Source organism: Syngnathus floridae, chromosome 9 (assembly GCF_059516105.1).
Source record: "Syngnathus floridae isolate MCC-2025c chromosome 9, RoL_Sflo_1.0, whole genome shotgun sequence".
Classification (NCBI taxonomy): domain Eukaryota; kingdom Metazoa; phylum Chordata; class Actinopteri; order Syngnathiformes; family Syngnathidae; genus Syngnathus; species Syngnathus floridae.
In genome coordinates this window covers 2,542,123-2,559,707 of record NC_142421.1, presented here as the reverse complement: position 1 = coordinate 2,559,707, position 17,585 = coordinate 2,542,123, and the positions used below count along the sequence as shown (strand labels likewise).

General features: G+C 41.3%; 2 protein-coding genes and 1 long non-coding RNA gene across 4 annotated transcripts; 1 reads left to right on the top strand and 2 right to left on the bottom strand.

Moving 5' to 3' along the window:
* Positions 1-218: 218 nt before the first annotated feature.
* On the bottom strand, positions 219-6,218 carry slc16a12b (solute carrier family 16 member 12b). The gene is made up of 9 exons (XM_088385703.1): positions 6,088-6,218; positions 3,895-4,077; positions 2,888-2,991; positions 2,659-2,802; positions 2,469-2,564; positions 2,236-2,395; positions 1,523-2,158; positions 1,181-1,440; positions 219-1,034 (listed from the first exon to the last, which is right to left on the bottom strand). Exons 2-9 carry the CDS (start codon positions 4,017-4,019, stop codon positions 847-849), a joined length of 1,713 nt encoding a protein of 570 aa, XP_088241829.1. The 5' UTR covers positions 4,020-4,077; positions 6,088-6,218; the 3' UTR covers positions 219-846.
* Positions 1,219-3,642, top strand: LOC148392874 (uncharacterized). Its single transcript, XR_015860594.1, has 3 exons — positions 1,219-2,577; positions 2,650-2,799; positions 2,893-3,642. It is a non-coding gene; the product is annotated as an uncharacterized LOC148392874 (long non-coding RNA).
* A 246-nt stretch (positions 6,219-6,464) lies between the features above and the next one.
* On the bottom strand, positions 6,465-17,560 carry pank1a (pantothenate kinase 1a). Of its 2 annotated transcripts, none has more exons than XM_088385656.1 (8): positions 16,744-17,560; positions 13,386-13,532; positions 13,109-13,314; positions 12,794-13,047; positions 11,638-11,814; positions 11,161-11,284; positions 10,381-10,506; positions 6,465-10,236 (listed from the first exon to the last, which is right to left on the bottom strand). In XM_088385656.1, the coding sequence occupies exons 1-8, from the start codon at positions 17,003-17,005 to the stop codon at positions 10,177-10,179; spliced, it is 1,356 nt and encodes a 451-aa protein (XP_088241782.1). In that variant the 5' UTR covers positions 17,006-17,560; the 3' UTR covers positions 6,465-10,176. The 2 variants fall into 2 exon arrangements, with proteins under 2 accessions (XP_088241782.1, XP_088241783.1); XM_088385657.1 differs by lacking the exon at positions 16,744-17,560 and adding an exon at positions 16,177-16,375.
* Between the last annotated feature and the right edge of the window lie 25 nt (positions 17,561-17,585).

The window sequence follows — 17,585 nt, the reverse complement described above, 5'->3', positions numbered from 1 at the left end:
TGTATACACTGCCGTCTGCTGGACAAAAGTGTAACTGTTGCATGGAGGAATATTTTCAAACTATTATAATAGTTTAAAAACAAGAAAACGTTTAAAATGAATCATTGTGAGAAACAAATAGTTCACTTTTTTTAACTATATTTTGTCAGCAAACTAAGCATTGTAGTAAAAATTAATAATCCCTTAATACGATCATAAAACACAACATATGGACAGGGTTTATTAATTTACATGTTTGGTCCCATGAATTCATTTATTCCTTCACGTACATACATGTATAGTAGTTGCATAAATGAATTGAAACAAAAATACAGTACAGTATCAATACGCAGATACTAAATACCGATATGCCATGTTTCGTATTACTTAGCAGCAATACACCAGGATCACGTCCTTTTGATATATCAAATCCTTATCACTCACAGTATAATAATCAATACACCACTATCAACAACTTGTCACTCACAGTATTGTTACACTGATAACAAATAGATATTTTGATCAATGGTATCAATATTGTTCACAGTCCAAGTATCAAAGCACCAGCGTCAAGTATTGTATATTTTATGTAACTTAGTCGTAGCAGTAGTCGAACAGGTATCAATTATTGTTTGTTTTGTCATATATTATATGTATATGTCGGTAACATTAAGACTGATGTGTGGTATCGTTATTCTTCACAGTTCAGGATCAATACCAGTATCATCTATTTTTATAGGTTGTATCTTAGTCTTGCATAGTACGGTATTGATACACAACACAGTTGTGTATACAAAAATATCAGAGTTGTAGTAAAAAAAGAAATACGGCTATTTGGTTATTACAAAAAAATACACATCAGAGTGCTTAGATGATATCGTGATGACACACAGTGGAGGTGGTGGTGGCAAATTTTGAGCAGAGCTCCTTTGGTCCCGACCGACGGGCCCGTCGGACCAATATGGCCGCCGCTAGAATGGCAGCGCTGCAAATGTACGAAGCACCACTGACAAAGAAAGTCGCTGTGTAGTTTTCAGTCATGTCCACCAACCAACCTAGAGAAAAACACACTTCACGTTGAGGTCAAATGTGTATCTAAAATGATTTTGCCATTTGTGTATTTGACCAAATTTTTTTGTACCGTATTTTCCTTTCAACAACACAATAAATGACTACTAATTCAATATCGCCAATGTCTCACCGCCTATGGGTGGGCTGACGAGGTAAGGCACAGCATGCAGGAAGTAGACCATGCCGAGGGCTGAGGTAAGGTAAGCGGAGCCCACGGCGTCCGAAGTGACCACAGGGATGAGCGCCACATAAGCGCCGTCAAAGTAACCGTAGACCACAGCGAACATGGTCAGCGGGGCGAAGGAGTGGAGGAGTGGAACCCACAGGCAGCTCAGGCCTTCCACCGCTATCGCTAGCATGTAGCTTAGCATACGGTACCGTTTCAGACACCTGCAAAGGACACAGCGGTATCAAATATCATTATTGGTTTTTTGTTGACAGTATTATCAAAAGGTTTTAAGCCACTACCTACTTCCTGTCTGTGATCCAACCAAAGGTAATGTTACCCACAATGCCGCTGATTCCAAAAATGGACATAATGAAGGCGGCCTGCTTTTGCTCTACCCCTATACTAAGGGCGTAAGGGACCAGGTAGACCACAGGAGTACTGCAGCCATATGCCAGGAACAAGAAGGACAGGCACAAAACCAGGAAGTCCGGAGCTACTAGGAAGCCAAAGTCCTCTCCTGGCTGGAGGCAATAACAACGATCTCTTGGGACGTTAGTTTTCACCAACGGTTCAGAAAGGACGACTTCCGTCTTTGCGGCAGCCATTTTGTTGCACAAGTTAAGACTCTCCACAGTGCTAGCGAGCTTTGTCTCAGCTACCTCCTCGAGCATGGCTGCCGTTAGCGTGTTGCTAAGTAAAAGGCACTCTGCTAGCTTGTGATCCGTTATCCTGGCATCGGGCCCGCTGGACATAAAGGCTAGCATGTTAGCCTGAGCTAGCTTGTCAACCTTGGCTAGCTTGTTGTTCTCCAGTTGGCAGTTTCTCAGCGCTCCGTTAGCAATCAGTAGTCCTTCACTGTAGCCGAGCTTGCTGATTTCTGGCATCTTTGTTGGGACTTCTTTGGTTTCTTCTTTTTCCTTGTTGGATTCATCTGGCATCCTTTATAAGGAAATCAAGTGTTAGCATTATTCAGGTTTATTCCAAATGGCCTAACAGGTTTTTCATAGCCATCCCACCTTTGCTTCTGGCTGGACTCCACCACCGGCCTCATCAAGGCTCCACATACACACAAGTTCGAAACAATGCCCCCTAGGACCAGCATGGCCCCCCTCCACGAGTAACGTTCGATGAGCAGCTGAACTACCGGAGCCAGGATGAAGGTCCCGATGCCGCTGCCTGAATGGCAGAATGTGACGATAATGACAGAGCCGAGTGGTGGAAAGGCGGGAAAACACAGTGAGGACCCCACCAGACTGGGCGATGCCGTACGCCAAAGCTTTCCTTTTGCTGAAGTAGCGGCCAACCATAGCGATGGATGGAGTGTAGCTCAGAGCAAAGCCCAAACCTAAAAAAATCAAGTATCGAGACAACACAACAGTTTTTTTTCCAACAGTGTGTGTACACCATTACAACAGACATATTTTTGCCAGAGGCCGTACCTGTGAGGATGCCCAGCGAGACGTAGAGATGTTCCAGACTGGAGGCGAAGCAGCTGATGACCAGACCCACCGAGGACAAGAGACCCCCCAGCATTACTGTGGCTCTGCATGATAGACGGTTGCCAAGGAAACCACCCAGAGGTGCTGGAAACACATGTCTGAATCAAGCAAGCTAAAATACTTTTTTTTTTTAAATCACTTTTCAAATAAAAATGATGTGTTGTAATACCGCAGAGCATAGTGGTGCAATCAATGAGGCTGTGGATCCAGGCCGTGGTGGAATAATCTCGCTCAAATTGCAGCTGAAACTCCACGAAGAACAAGGAAACACATCTGGACACAGGGACAGTGGACATCATCATTCTTAATAAAAAAAAAAATATATAGCACAGGAACCTTTATTGATACTGGCCCATCAACAATCCCCTGAGCAGTCATTTAGATCAATTTAACTGCTGGGATTTTTTTTGTAGCTTGTTGCTAGGCAGACTTTATAGGAGGCAATTTTAACCGCTCGTACAAGCCAATAAAAGTTTTCTGTTTTATCTAATATTTCAAGATGTTTTGTAATATCCTTGATGTCACGCATGAGTATCAAAAATAGTATTAAATACTTTCAAAGCACAGTACTGATAGGCCAATATCAAATATAATATTTTAATTTTGATGTATTGTTTGATTTATTTCTGAAAGCACAGCACCAGTATTGTTTCCTCATTGCATGCTATCCTTTCACGTTTTGTTTGTACTCAGCAACGTGTGAGGTCAGAAAGTGCGCAAACTGTGAGGCCTTGCTTATATTGAGCCTTGCATAAGCACACTTATATAATGTCATTTCTTCTGCTAGCCCGCTGTGGACGATAAGGACAAGTCAAAAATGAGGTCATCAAAGACACCTGCCACTCATTTACGCCTTTATTTTCGGGTTTAAAAGGAGATCGACCACTTCTGGAAAAGCAGCATCACACGTGTTCCTCAACAAAATCAACAGAGTGTGTAGGCTGTATAACTTTGAGTCAGGGAATTGTGCTGACTTTGCAAAAAAACAAAAATGTCAACATGGAAATGCCTCATGAGGAATTTAGAGTCTTAGTGGATTAAAAAAAAAAACACTAAGCTGTTTAGGAATGTACTCCTGCTAAGTGAATTTAGTGGTGGCGATAAAGTCACAACTATGGCGATGTTAAAGAAATATATACTTTTTTAATTTGAACGTACGATGGAGTGCAAACACACCTGGTGACTGCACGTATGCAGATGGTTGCAAGGAAGCAGGCCGCAACAACCATCCACCCCCAGCCGCCCTCCTCGGTCGCCTGGCCGCGGCCCGGGCGAGCCTTCTCCTGCACACTGACAGCCATGGCTACCGACCAATTACGGGCCTAGTTGTCATCAGTGGCCCCTTCGCCCTTAGCTTCTCTGACACACATACACACAAACATTCCAGTGGTTAATGAATTAGCTTCATTTTGCATTGAGTTTATTCATCCAAGTGTCACATATTGGGCAGGATTTGGAACTAAACCAAACATGACATGGAAGTCTTTATCAAGTTTCAACAGAGTACGGCTTATATGACAACGACATATATGACAAATTCATAAAAAAAAGATAAAAGCAAAAATAAAGCTGACATAATAAAAGGATAAAAGCATAAAGGACTAGCAAGCGATACGGCGAGAGACTTATGCAACAACCTAGCGGCTAGCAAGACTGGTCGAGATTATGGTTTATCACTGACCCACACAAACAATACAGTATCAATACTTTGAAGTTTGACGCCCTTTCCACGAATTTGTGCAGCTGTCTATTTTTATCTGAAAAACAAGTGCACACTCAGTCTTTTTTTATGAGGAAATTTGACACTTAGGAGGTAAAGTTACAGAAACAGGCAACCACATAACTAATTTGATGGAATTTCTTATTATTATTATAGTGCTTTTTTCTTCATCAGCTAAATTAACATATCTTTTAGCTAGCTATATTTACATTAAAAGCTAAGCTAGCTTCCGCTTGGTAGCTAACTAGCTTTTTTATTAGCTTTGAATTGGTAGCTTGTCTCACAATTTATCTGACTTGGCTTTCCCCATAAAGTACATTTGATAATTTTTGGTGCTTCTTTTTAAAGATGAAGTACAACGTCTGCAGAATTTGTCCAGCACTTCTGTCAATCGACACAAGTTTGAACTTTATTGCATTGGTAACATTTTGAGGCCAAAGATGACAAAGCAAAAAAAATAAAGGTGAACTTTGACCCTTCCACTGTAGCTAACGCTTTCATCACAGCATTAAATCCTTTTCCAACATGCTTGCTTTTATGTTGAGTTGTCACGCGTGCACGTGTGTTGTTGTGGATTCTTGGAGCTCATGCGTGATGTGAGTTCTTCTGAAAGGCCGCAACGCAAATAGAGCACAGCTGGCGTGGAGGCTGCTTACACTGACACACACAAGGACTTCTTTTGAGACAATGATCTGCCCAGATTAGATGATGTGGGAAACAAAAGTTTGGCAATTTGCACTTGACCATATGTCTAGATATATTTTCTGACAGTGGCATGTTTGTGAGGTACAATCCCTGACCATTTATGAAAAACAAAATGGCTGACTTTCTTTCATTTCAGGCTTGGGTCATTGAAACTTTTTTATATGCATCAAACGGGTAAATAAGATGAAACTAATAAGAAAACGTTCTTCGTTCTAATGTAAATCTAACCAGCGATCTGTATTTTACATACCTAAAACTAGCTCCCATGTGAATGAAATGAATAATTTTAATCCAAGCTAGTTAGTTAATTTGCCAACTAGCTGTAGCATAACTTTCAAGATACTAATTTCAATCTAGCCAGCCAAGATATATAAAGCAACATACAATATAGCTACCAATTTAAAGCCAAGAAATCTAGTTACCCAAAGTCAACCTGGTAATAAATCTTGCTAAATCTAAATACTAAATATATACTGAATCCCATTATCAAAATTAAATGAAATTATTTAGCACAGCAGTCTGAAGACCACAATTGGCAAATATTAACTTCTCCTGATCTTGTCCCACAGGGGGACAAGGAAAAACTTAAAAGAAATTGTCTAGGGGGAAAAAATAACAAACTTATTCGACTTGAAGCTAGGATTTTGTTACATACTGAAAGAGAACCAGAAAGCGAATATAAATTTAGCTCCTAGGTGCAAAATAATGAATTAGTTACCAAGAAAGCTGTGGAAAGAACACTTGCTGATTAGCAAGTGTTGGTTAAAAAAAAGCAATCCTGGCAAATGTGTAACACCTCACAGTATTACAACACAGCAAAAAAGTGAGCATTACTTTTGCAAAAAGTTTGCAAAGTGTTCAAATTAGCCTTGGAAAAAAAACACACTTAACAATAATAATAATAAAAACTTTATATGAATAACAATAGCTGGTTTTTAACTTACAATTTCCCGGCATCACACCTCCAGAGACCTTGAGGAGTGCAGTCTGGCTGGGCCTGCTGCCACACCGCGGTGTTCTGCAACACTTGGAGCTGAGCAAACAACATATATCTGTGTGTGTGTGTGTGTGTGTGTCAGTGAGAAAGTGGGAGGAGAATCCCTACATTCTGCACAACACCCCATTATACTGTGTGCGTTGTCATTAGCTTAGCCGTTTTATCAGACCTTAACTTTGACTCCTACTCTATAAGTTGCTACACATGTTTCAAACAAAGAAAAAAGTTAGCTTGCTAAAATTATTGTTGAAAAAAAAATGAATAAAGAACAAAATATGGTTGGTATTGGAAAGGCCACAATGGGTGAATAAACATTGAGAAGAATTCATCCAGTTTCACTTTTATTCCTTTTGAGAAAAAGTGTTATTCACACCATTACATACGCATTGCACATAGCATAGTTTCTTTCTTTCTTTCTTTTTTTGTGTTAAAAGCAGAAGAAATGACGAAACAACCAGCGGCAGCTTTCACAAGCATGTCAAATTTACATTACCCAAAAGAAATGCTCAAATTGAATTTGTGCGGAGCTGTGTCGTGAAACTACTAATTTTACTGCCACAAAATTGTTTTCGTTAGTTGTAATGATAAGATTTCATTTTTAGTAATTAGTTTTCTTCCATTATATCACATTGGTATTTTTATATGGATCCATATATATACAATCAATCTTATGTAGTTTTCTTACGATGAATTTCTCGTGCAATCACCGTATTTGACACAATTTGAACAGTGAATAAAAATATCGTGCATTTTCCCTTGTAACTCCTATTGACTTATTATACTCTTTTTTTCCCCACCCAATCATATAAATTATGTATCGTGATACCGATTTGTATCGTTGAAATAATCGTAGGATATTGTCATACTTCCAGAGACACTGCTCGTATCGCTCATTTTTTTTCACTATTGTCAATTAGTGTCTCTATCACTTGTATTACAATACAGACGATGTATGTGAAAGCTTGCCTAGTTAAAATGAGAGAAAAATTGCTGGTGTCGGATAGATCATTATTATTCATATTTACAAAAAAAAAAAAATCTTTTGTCTATATATACACATACACAACAAATTAAACATGTCAAGCATTTCAGACAATCATTTAAATGAACCTTTTCTCCTCAGTATCACTAGTTTAAAGGCTTGGACTGGTCAACAGGATGTTCTTATGACAACCAACAAGGAAAAAAAAAAAAAAAAAAAAAGTAAAATCTTTCTCAAGTTGTGCAAGAGGCAATAAAGTCACAACAAGCGAGGTCGACCCAGATACAAAGTGCTCATCGTGAAACATTTGTCCACTCTAACTGGTGTTAAATGGGTTAAAAAAAAAAAACGCCTCAAATAGCAAACAATTAAAAATCAGCAGGACCAGACAAAAGGAGGAGGAGTTCTCTCTTTTTACTGTCAGGTTTGCATATCCAACTGGCCATTTTTTAGCAAAGGTCAAAGTACATGGACCTTAAATGGATATCAAGTTTATCAAATAAATGCTCAGACTGCTTCCATATATTAGGATGCTAACTGCATAGCCAAGTAGCGCATGGGCAAAAGTTATTTTTGTAATATAGGCATGGTCCCAGCACTGTTTTGAGTTAGCATTGTTGCTAACACAAATAATCACAGATCTTAAGGTTTGATAGGAAAAGAAACACCAAAAATTAATTAAATAATTTGTTAGCGTTATTATTTAACATTAAATCATCAAGAGATTGTATAATTTGTACCTTAAATTGCAGGATTTTTCCAGCACAAAATTTTGAGGTGTCCATCTGCTAATTTGGGGCACTGACATCATGAAAACTAATTATTAAAAATAAATGTAAATACTTGATCAGAGTGGGACCACCTCAGCCTCAATTTGAGCTCGGAAAAACCCTGTGAGTTTTACGTTATATATTAACCATAAATAATCTGTAGTGTACTTGGTGTTTTTAACCACAAAATGTCCGCCTGGGAAGACATTTTGTGGTTCAGATGCACCACATGCTCGCAGTTTTTACAGAACTTGTAAACCAACATGAAAACAAACAAACAATTAAATATTAATAACGAGAATAATCCAATAAAACAATCCAGTTGTATGTACAGTATCCGCTGAATGTTGAGGTTTTTCAAATTTTAGTACCGCTGCGTAACAAGAGTGGGGCTTACAGCACTGACATGGAATGAGGGGAAAAAAATCTATTCGGCAATATTCCGGCTTTGGAGGTAGTATCAGAGCCGTAACAAAGGCGAGATTGCGTAAGGCCGGGAAGGCGGTGGGACTGGGGTGGGAAGACCTGACTCACTTCTCACACCGTCTTGATAGCAATTGTTACCGCCCGACAACGATTGCGTACACGTCGGAGTTAGCGTCAGAGCCGTAACAGATGCGTAAAAAGGTTAGGTTGCCAACGTTTGTAAAGATCGTCGTCTGTTACGGCTCTGCTACAAACGGTTTTGAGGACTCTTTGTGTGCAACAGCAAAAGACACTGAAGTGAAAACGTATGAGGTTACAACATGAAGGCATGGATGCAAACAGGGGTCGGGGTTCGAGGACACGCTCGAGCGCCACCAAGGCAACCAGTACCACCAAAAAAAGATTAAAAAGCAGTTAAGAGAATCTGTTGGTTAGTTCTTTTTTTTATCAGTTTCTGGCTGATGGTTAACAGGTGTGAAACCTTTGAGACGTTCCACTAGCGCTAACAAACTGAAATTGGATAATCAAGCAAGGCCGTGGAGTACCGTCAAGTTAGCCGGGTGCATTTTTAAGGGTACGTCTTGACCTGCCAAAGATGCTATGCTAATGCTAACTACCGCTGTCATTATTACAAAATTTTGGCTCATAATAAGATTCTTACAAAACCAATGAACTATACCAGTGGGGGTAAGAACTACAGTTTGATGAAAACAAATATAAGTGCTAATGCTAAACGCAAACGCTAAAAATTTACGCTAGAATATGTTGTCAAGAGATATTACAGAAGTATTTGACTGGATGAGATGGCACAGAGAAGACAGAAGGTGTAAGGAAAATGGTTGATGAGTTATTTCTTTAGCGGAGTTCCGCAAAACGGTTCATTTCCTGGATTCAGACCTGACCAAATCAACCACCTGGGAGGGAAACCATTTGATAAAATTCTAGAGCTAATTAAAAATTCTAAAAAGAGGGTCAGTGATAATATTTCAACAGTATTTAACAAAAGGGTAGATAGCACAAAGAACCGTGACAAGAAGGCGTAAAAAGTGGCAGAGGAGCTTGAGATGGTCCACTTTTAGCATTTCGGGTCAAGTGGACACTGAAGGCCATGTTTAGTGTTGTTGACTTCCAGGTTTTGTTCCCATTGCAGTCGCTTTAACAGGATGACTGACCAAACCTTTAGCTACTCGGTTAGCAATTTGTGTGAGCTGCTCAATGGTTAGCTGCACTTTTAGCATGGATGCAGAAGGCCATGGTTACTATGATTTACTTTGGCGGGCTTTCTACTTCCTGCTCGTGTTCCCATTCTCGTTGGCTTGACCGTTTTGTGAACTGCTGGACATTGGTTTGGCGACAGGTCTATAAATATTAGGACATGGACATCTATGTCTTGGTCCGAGTGGGTGGCGAGAAACAAGGCGAAGACATGCGGAAGAGATGCTACCTGAAGCGTAGCTCGGAAGAAGACATAAGGTTGGTCCACACAAAAGCGAAAGAAAAAGCAAAAAGGCCTTAGGCAATGACATTCCTATTTGACCACAACCTTTGCATGATCTTAGCCACATGTTGGCTAATCCTCTGTTTGAGTTCCTCTTATCATAAATAGACGCTCCCTCTTCAGGGGGGCAGATGCTACAGTAGCTCATCAGCAAAAATTCAGGCAAGAAGTCAATTAGCATAAATTAGTGATTACAACCTCTACGCTTTGAAGGCTATGTACATGCGATCACCCGATGGCTTTTCCCCAGTTCCTCTTGCTTTCTCCTCGTGTCTTGTAGTAATTCCTTTAGCAGCCTCTGCGGCGTTCGCAGCTTTTCCAGAGTTGATGACATCACAGCATTGGAGGGCGAGAGGCCACTCATGGGTCTTCGGGTGTCTTGAGAAGCTCCATCAACGCACCGACGGCTCCGAAGTAACCCTGAGGGAAACCGCCCAAATGTGTTTTGGTTCATTTGTTAGCTAACAAGTTTTGTGTTTTATGGGTGTCTTGTGTTATGTTTCAACATGTTTTGGAATGTCGTACTTATATAAGAGTTAACGTCGTTAAAATGTGACTTCTTACCTCGTGCTCGAGGAAGAGCGCTCGCAGCTGTCCTTTGGACCAGAAGTCCATAGCGTAGGCCAACAGTTTGGTGGACACCGTGTTGATACGTAGGAAGTTGCCCACAAACACCACACGCTCGATTTTCTGTCAGGTTAAGAAAAAAATTCTTGTTACTATCAAAGCAATAATAAAAGTTTGATGCATTTTATATGTGTATATATATATATAGTACATGTGTCAATGCCACTTCCTCGCCACATGGTGGTGTGGGTGAGCTAATTCACGAGCAGATTGAGGAATGAGGAGCACATCAGGGCAAAATTGGACCAAATTCTAAAGATTTCTACAATATTTTGGACACAAGTCACTCACTGTTTTACTAGGTATTGACTTTTAAATCTATATAATATTATAAAGTCAGCTGGAATAGAGTCCAGTTTACCCACAACCCTAAAGAGGACACGTCCTAAAGGAAATGAAAATTGCATATTTGAAATATTTATTAGAATTAGCGTTGAGTATTTAGATATTTGCGGTTTGGGGAAAAAAATACTCCATGGAATCTCGCACTAAAGAAAATTGATGGATCTCTAAAAGCAATTTGAAAACAGGTGAAAATTCAACAACTGTACCAATGGTACGATTTGTTTGCTGCGGCTCTGCGTGCCGTGATAGCCCTGTACAATGCTGCTTGATCGCCATTGCCACAAGACAACACTGTAAAGAAGCTCACCGAGCGCAGAAAGTCACAAGTCGTGCATTCGGAAGATTCATTGTTGTGAATTTCCCCACAATTACCTCATTGACGGCGCACATGCGCGCGATGGAGCCGATGTTATTGGTGATGGTGACCAACGTGGCCCGCGCCAGGTCTTCCTTGCTGATGGTGTCGCGCTTCTCTTTGCCCATCATGTGACCGAAACTGAAGAAAATCATATTCCGTGTGATGGCGTGTGTTGTTTTTGACACGATAACAGATAACGGCGGGAGATAAAAACGACTGCTTTTGGTCAAACTTTTGCTTTACCTTTGATCTGAGCTGAATGCAGATTAACAAGCAAAAGGTCTGAGTTGCGTTTGTAACTACCTTAAAGTCTTAAGAAATTTGCATTTCCATTTGTAATCTTGCTCAATATGAATTGAGTTTGCTTGGTGCTTAAGAGTGTAGGATGAAATGAGTTGCAGATTTTGCAGAATTAGCTTCCTAATTAATATATCGAGATTGGAAAGTGCTTCGCTCGTCCCGCATGTTTTCTGTGGTCGCACTCAACTCACCTGGACGCCACAGCCGAGCCCTGCAAGCCAAAGCGCTCGTAGTCGCCGCCGTAGATGTCCTTGACCAACTTGTCCACGTTGGTGGAGTCGCCCTTGCTCGCCATCTCCAGAGCTTCCTCAAACGTCTCGCAGCCCGTCAGCAGGCAGCAAAGGCCGAGGAATGTACCACCTCCCAGACTGGGGGGTGGGGGGGAAGACACAGTTTATATCAATAAAATAGATTTACAATTACTAATATTACTGTCATTTAAAGTATATGGAAAAAATAAAACTCAAAAAGAAATGGAAATATTAGTATCCGGCAGGGATTATAATTCAAACTAGATATTGCAAACAAAAAAACAACATTATACAACAATCCAAACACATCACCAGAGAGTGATGAAGGCAAAAAAAAATTAGAACGGGGGGGAAAAAAAAATATTAATGTCATGTAAGTACCTTCAAATCAAAATTTAAATGAGTCCAAATAAAGTTCACCTCACTTCACCTTAGTGAAAACCGCAAATAACTACCGGAAGGTGTTTTTTTCTTTTGTGTCAGTAGGGATGTGTCTAACCAAAATTATGACAATTAATTCAATTACACTAATGAGTGAGAAAATAATGTGTTGACAGGGACCAATATCAACTACTTTAACTAGTAAAGTGACTTCTTTCATCTTATCTTATTTGTTGCATAATGCAAGGAGATGTTACATAAAGATGAGTGGCCAAAATATGTTAACTGTGTTCACCTTTATCATGTTTTCTTGGTGACAAAGCGCTTTAGCGGTCACTCATTTGACAGTTAAGGGGATACATTATCTTTTTTAATCTCAAAAGCCATTTTGAGGTGTTCTTACCAAATCTTTATTATATAATACAAAATACCGTATTGGCAATACTACATCATAATCATAGAATTAATTTTATATCAAAAATAGACATTAAGCCAAAAAGGTATTTTCTTGGCAGCGCATAAAACATTTTAATCGTCCTAAAATGTAGGATTACACTTTCAATTATTTATTTTTACTTAAGTAATACTTTGAAGCGCCACCAGGGGGAGCCCCACACTTTGAGAATCAGTGCATTGAAGCTTTCTAAGACAAAATCAGAGCATATCCCATCTCATTTGTGTAGTTGTCCCTCATAAAGCCATCAAATGCACTGACCTGGTCCCGGTGACACGCTTGTAGTCGTCCTCGGAGTAGACGGCCAGGATGGAGACGCCGGAACCGATGTTGACCAGCAGCATGGGGAAAGGGTTGTCCAGCGTGCACTGCTGCTTGACGCAGCTCTCCGTGTCCGAGGGGTTGTGGAAGTAGTAGCACTCCGGGTGACCGTTGAAGCCCACCCGATCCATGAACAGCAGCCCGCGGATCAGGCAGTCAAGCTCGTCCAGCTTCAGTAGCTCCAGGTTGGCCATCTGGGCAACACGTTTCAATGTGAGGACATGGAAGTATGTGTGTGTGTGAGGTAACACTCACGGAGCGGAAGTCCTCCTCAAACTTGTAGGCGCCGCCGCCGGTGGCGCAGAGCGTGGTGTGGAGACTGGAAAAGTTCTTGTCGCGGCCCATCTGGATGAAGAGCGGCATGGCCTGCGTGGGGAAGCGGATGAAGTGCAGGTTGCCCGTGCGGCCGCACATGGTTAGGTTGCGCAACTCCAGGTGGACGTCACGCACGCCCGTCTTGCCTGGAAGAGGGGACGTCGTTTATGCTAATTTCTGTTAGCTTGTCAAGTCATTATTTTTTTTTTTTTTTTACCATAGGCCACGTTTGAGGTAAGGTATTTGCGGATGGACTTGAGGTTCTCCACCTCCTCCTGCTCTTCTTCCGCTGTGATGTCCACCGGCTCAAAATAGACCATCTTGACCAGCGTGCCGCCGATGTCCATCCCGAACCATGGGAACGCTACCGGGAGACAAAAGGAGGATGCGTCATTTGTTTTGGAGCTCCGCCATAACAACAGGAGATCGTGTAACATATTGTCGTCGTATAACACTGGGAGGTGACGGTGGGTAACTTGCTCGTCCGGTTGGCGAGAACATTGGCATGGAGACAGACACCTTCATCTAGCCATCAATCATCCTCCTTTTTTCGTCTCCACCTCCAAGTTGATTTTACGCTTCTCTCTTATTCATATTTTTATGCTGTCTAATTTAATGTTTCGTTCATGAACCCAGAAAACAAAATGATGAAAGAGTAGGACCAGAAACTTGCAGTTCTGAACAGGTCTAATTGACTCATCAACTTGATTCATGTCAATATTGGCCCAACGGAAACTTTTTGGGGTTTCGGGAACTACAGGTGTTAATTTGAAAAAGTTCCTGGAAACTCCCTTTCCATATGATCACCATAACGGAAACAGAGCAGTCAGGAGATGTTTTTTCCACCTTGTCACACACCTGCTGCTCGTGACGCCGCCACTGGATGAGCCGTGTTCCGTTTCTAAACCCGGCCGGGGTCACCTCGACTCTTGTCCGACTGCCCCCTCACCCACTGACCTGATAAACGGTCTGTAAACATGAGCCCCCCCTAAATAACACAACAGCATCCAACACTAAACTTAAATGACTTTCTTTGCTCAACTTTTTATCTTCCATTCAATAAATCTTCAATAGACATTTTTATTGTTGACTTTGAAATCCCGCAGTGTTGCTTGCTTATGATTGAGTTAATCAAGCAGCTAAATCCACAATATAACTTGTTTGAAGAACAACCAAAAACGGATTTATCACGCTTATCACCTGCACGCACGCTTTGTCATCAATCCAAGGGTCAACATGACAAGGGAGAAGATTCGGGAATGGGCGACACTTACGTCCATGTTGTTAAAAGGACTGTGTGTGTGTGTGTGTGTATCTGTACAAGCAGTACTCAAGTGATTCATATTATATCAATGCTTACTGATCAGCCTCTTGGCATGAATGTGTTTTTTTGTCTGTACTTTTTAATTAACTAGCTAGCTAACCTTTACGCTTATCTTTCACTTGACTCATGTGATAAGAAAACCAAAGAAGTTTGATTAAAGTGACGTACATAAAATTTAGCATTCATCACATTTAGATTCGGGCTTGGTTGACATTTAACTTTATGAAGCAATTTTTTTTTTACTGTTGGAACTTTGAACAGACACACCTTTTTCCCCAAACCAACTGAAATTATTCATCCACTTCTTGAATGTTCCAACGTGACCCGAGGGTGAAGCCGACATTCAACATTTGCACTTACTGCATATTTAGGAAGCGCAAACAGAAGCTGCAAAATTTTGTATTAATTTTTGCAAGGTTCTATTTGACTCATGAAACAATGCAGTTGACTGTCAAATTTGGTAGTAGTCTAAGACAACTAAAACCAATTTAAGGTTCTGTTCTCCAAATTATTTTTCATTTAATATTTCATTGCGGTTGATTTGCATCATCCATAAATATTGACACTACCACCTACTGGCCTGGCATGCATATTACATCCGTGTGAGTCTTTATTTTGCTGGTTTGTGTGGATAGCCATTTTCCGGTGTCATTTTACAGACTTTTCAGAAAAGGTCAAAAGAATAAAGTTTCCTCTTTCATACTGAGCCATTTAAACATAGCCTAAGGCTGATGCTGTGAGATCAAATAAAGGGCTTTTGTACTTAAATGTGGAGCAGGAAACAAACGGGGTTAAAAATCACACGCTCGAGGGGACACACATTGCCGCCCAAAGGATCTGAGTGGCATTCGGGTTCATCGGGACGGCTGACTGGCCTTCATCCAAAGATAACATGAGCATAAAAAAGGAGGTGGGTGTGCAAGCGGGGCCCCGCAACCATTATTACGAAAGAGTGACATGTTTGCCGGCTGATCACAGCTTGCCGTAATGCACACCCATCGCTAATCTTGTTGAAACCATCATTTATCACCAGGAAGTCCATTTTGTATACATTGGGATTGCTCTGGTCTTCTGCATCGTTTATTAAGCGGCAACAGAATGCCCATGCTTTCTCATTTCTTATTCACATTATTATTACACTTACTATCGATGAAATTGGCTTGGCAAATCTTTATGTGAACTTCAAAACATCAAACAGATGAAGTGATAGCCTGCTGACATTTTTTTTCAGTACAATACCAATACATTTCTACCTCAGTTTGACGAAGTTTAAAAACCCGCTTGGATATCAAATACTTTTCACAGGAAATAAATTGGGGATCAGGGGTAATATACCTATATCTGAAAAAGACACAACGTAACTGGAGTTTCCTTGAGAGTGGAAACACAAAAAAGTGATGCACACACACCCCACGTTCTCCACCCCCTTTAAGTTAGGAATGTTGACAGTCTACAGTTATCACCAAGTCCCTAAACGTGCAGCTAATCTCTGCCGGCTGAACAATAACGACTGGTTTTGTTACGACAAACTGTCCTCTGTTCATCTCGAAGATATGTGCAGCGTCATACCGAGGAGACTTTAAACCCTGTAAAGTTATTAGGTGGGTTAAATATTAAAAAGGTGAGAAATACCTAGCGCAGATGCAATAAAAAATGGGTGGAAATATTAGAAATTAACACTCACCAGGTTTCTTTTGATCTCTCAGCTTCATAATAAGGCAAAATATCAGCTCACCAAATTAAGATTAAAAAAAAGAACTGTCACGTATGATTACCAAAACTGCAAAGCATCCCAGTGTGATGCTCACTCTGACAGTTTTCAATATCCTGCACTGATAAAACCCTCACAAAGTTTTTAGCTGGGTGATTTTTCACTCACATTGCCCTGAGTAAATAAAGGGGGCGGGGTCTTGTCCCATTCATACGCCAGCCTGGAGACAAGAGTCGAGCGCTGATTGGCCGTCTCAAGCCAAGCCCACTTATCAGGAGCTTTTCCACCGCCGGCTGTCGACCAATCAGAACGCGGCTAACGCAGCCGAAGTATATAAAAGCCGAAAAGGCGACATCGCCCGTCAATAAACGAAATGGAGAAAACTGTAAATATTTAACCACAGCGTGTATAAAATAAATGTGATTCAGATTTTTTTCAAATGAACTTAAAATGACTAAAAACAAACAGATAAACAAACGATGTTTCATTGATGTGTAAACATCATGAATTCATGCACCAAACATTTCCTCCCATACTTACGGGGTCTGTGCCGCCTCATCGACTCGGTCTTTCTCCGTAGCCTGCTCTTCTTGGCCGGCGAGCCGTTGCACTCCACATTCTCCCCTCGGTGCATGCGATTGTTGTCATACTGGCCGCTGCTGCTGCTGCTGTTGGGCAATGCGAGCCCGCCGCTGCCGCAGCCGTTGATGTGCCCGTTGTAGCTCCTCTGACTCGGGCCGTTGCTGACGCAAAAAGGTCCCGACGCCCCCTTTTTGTCCTTCACTGATTTTGCTTTATCCATAGCAGCAACGATAGCTACCCCTGTCTAGCCTCTTACAAGGGGGAAGAGAATCGCTAAAAACCGGAGAAACTGGCTTAGTTTCGCAAAAGCATCTACGGATGCCGGGAAGCTAGGCGCAAGTGCTAAATTAGCTTAGCTTCGGCTAAGCAATTGAATGGCGGCGAAGCTAACACGGGATCTAAATTAGCCTTAGCCAGCCCCGTAGTGACAGCCGTTCCGTCCTCTCAAATGAACCCAACCGAACCCCTCCTACAGGTCAAAACCTTTATCACGGGTGCATGTTATTGTTTTAAGATAAAACGTGCTAATCGTTTGAAAACAACACAGCAGTCGCTTCGAGGTCACTCGCGGTCATTTCCCTATATTCACGAGCGCGTCGAAAAGCGGGCGACGGACCGAACGACTCCGCGTCGTCTTCGACGTCACCGAGCGAAGCCGCGGAAGAAACCCGTTAACCTCCTTGGACCGGTTCTTTCTTCCAACCGTGTCAAAACGTACAAATGAGTCCACTCTTCCTCCCCTCGCCCACTTTTTAAGCGGGGGGTGTGTTTGCCCACGCAAGCAAGCAGACAGGGAGTGT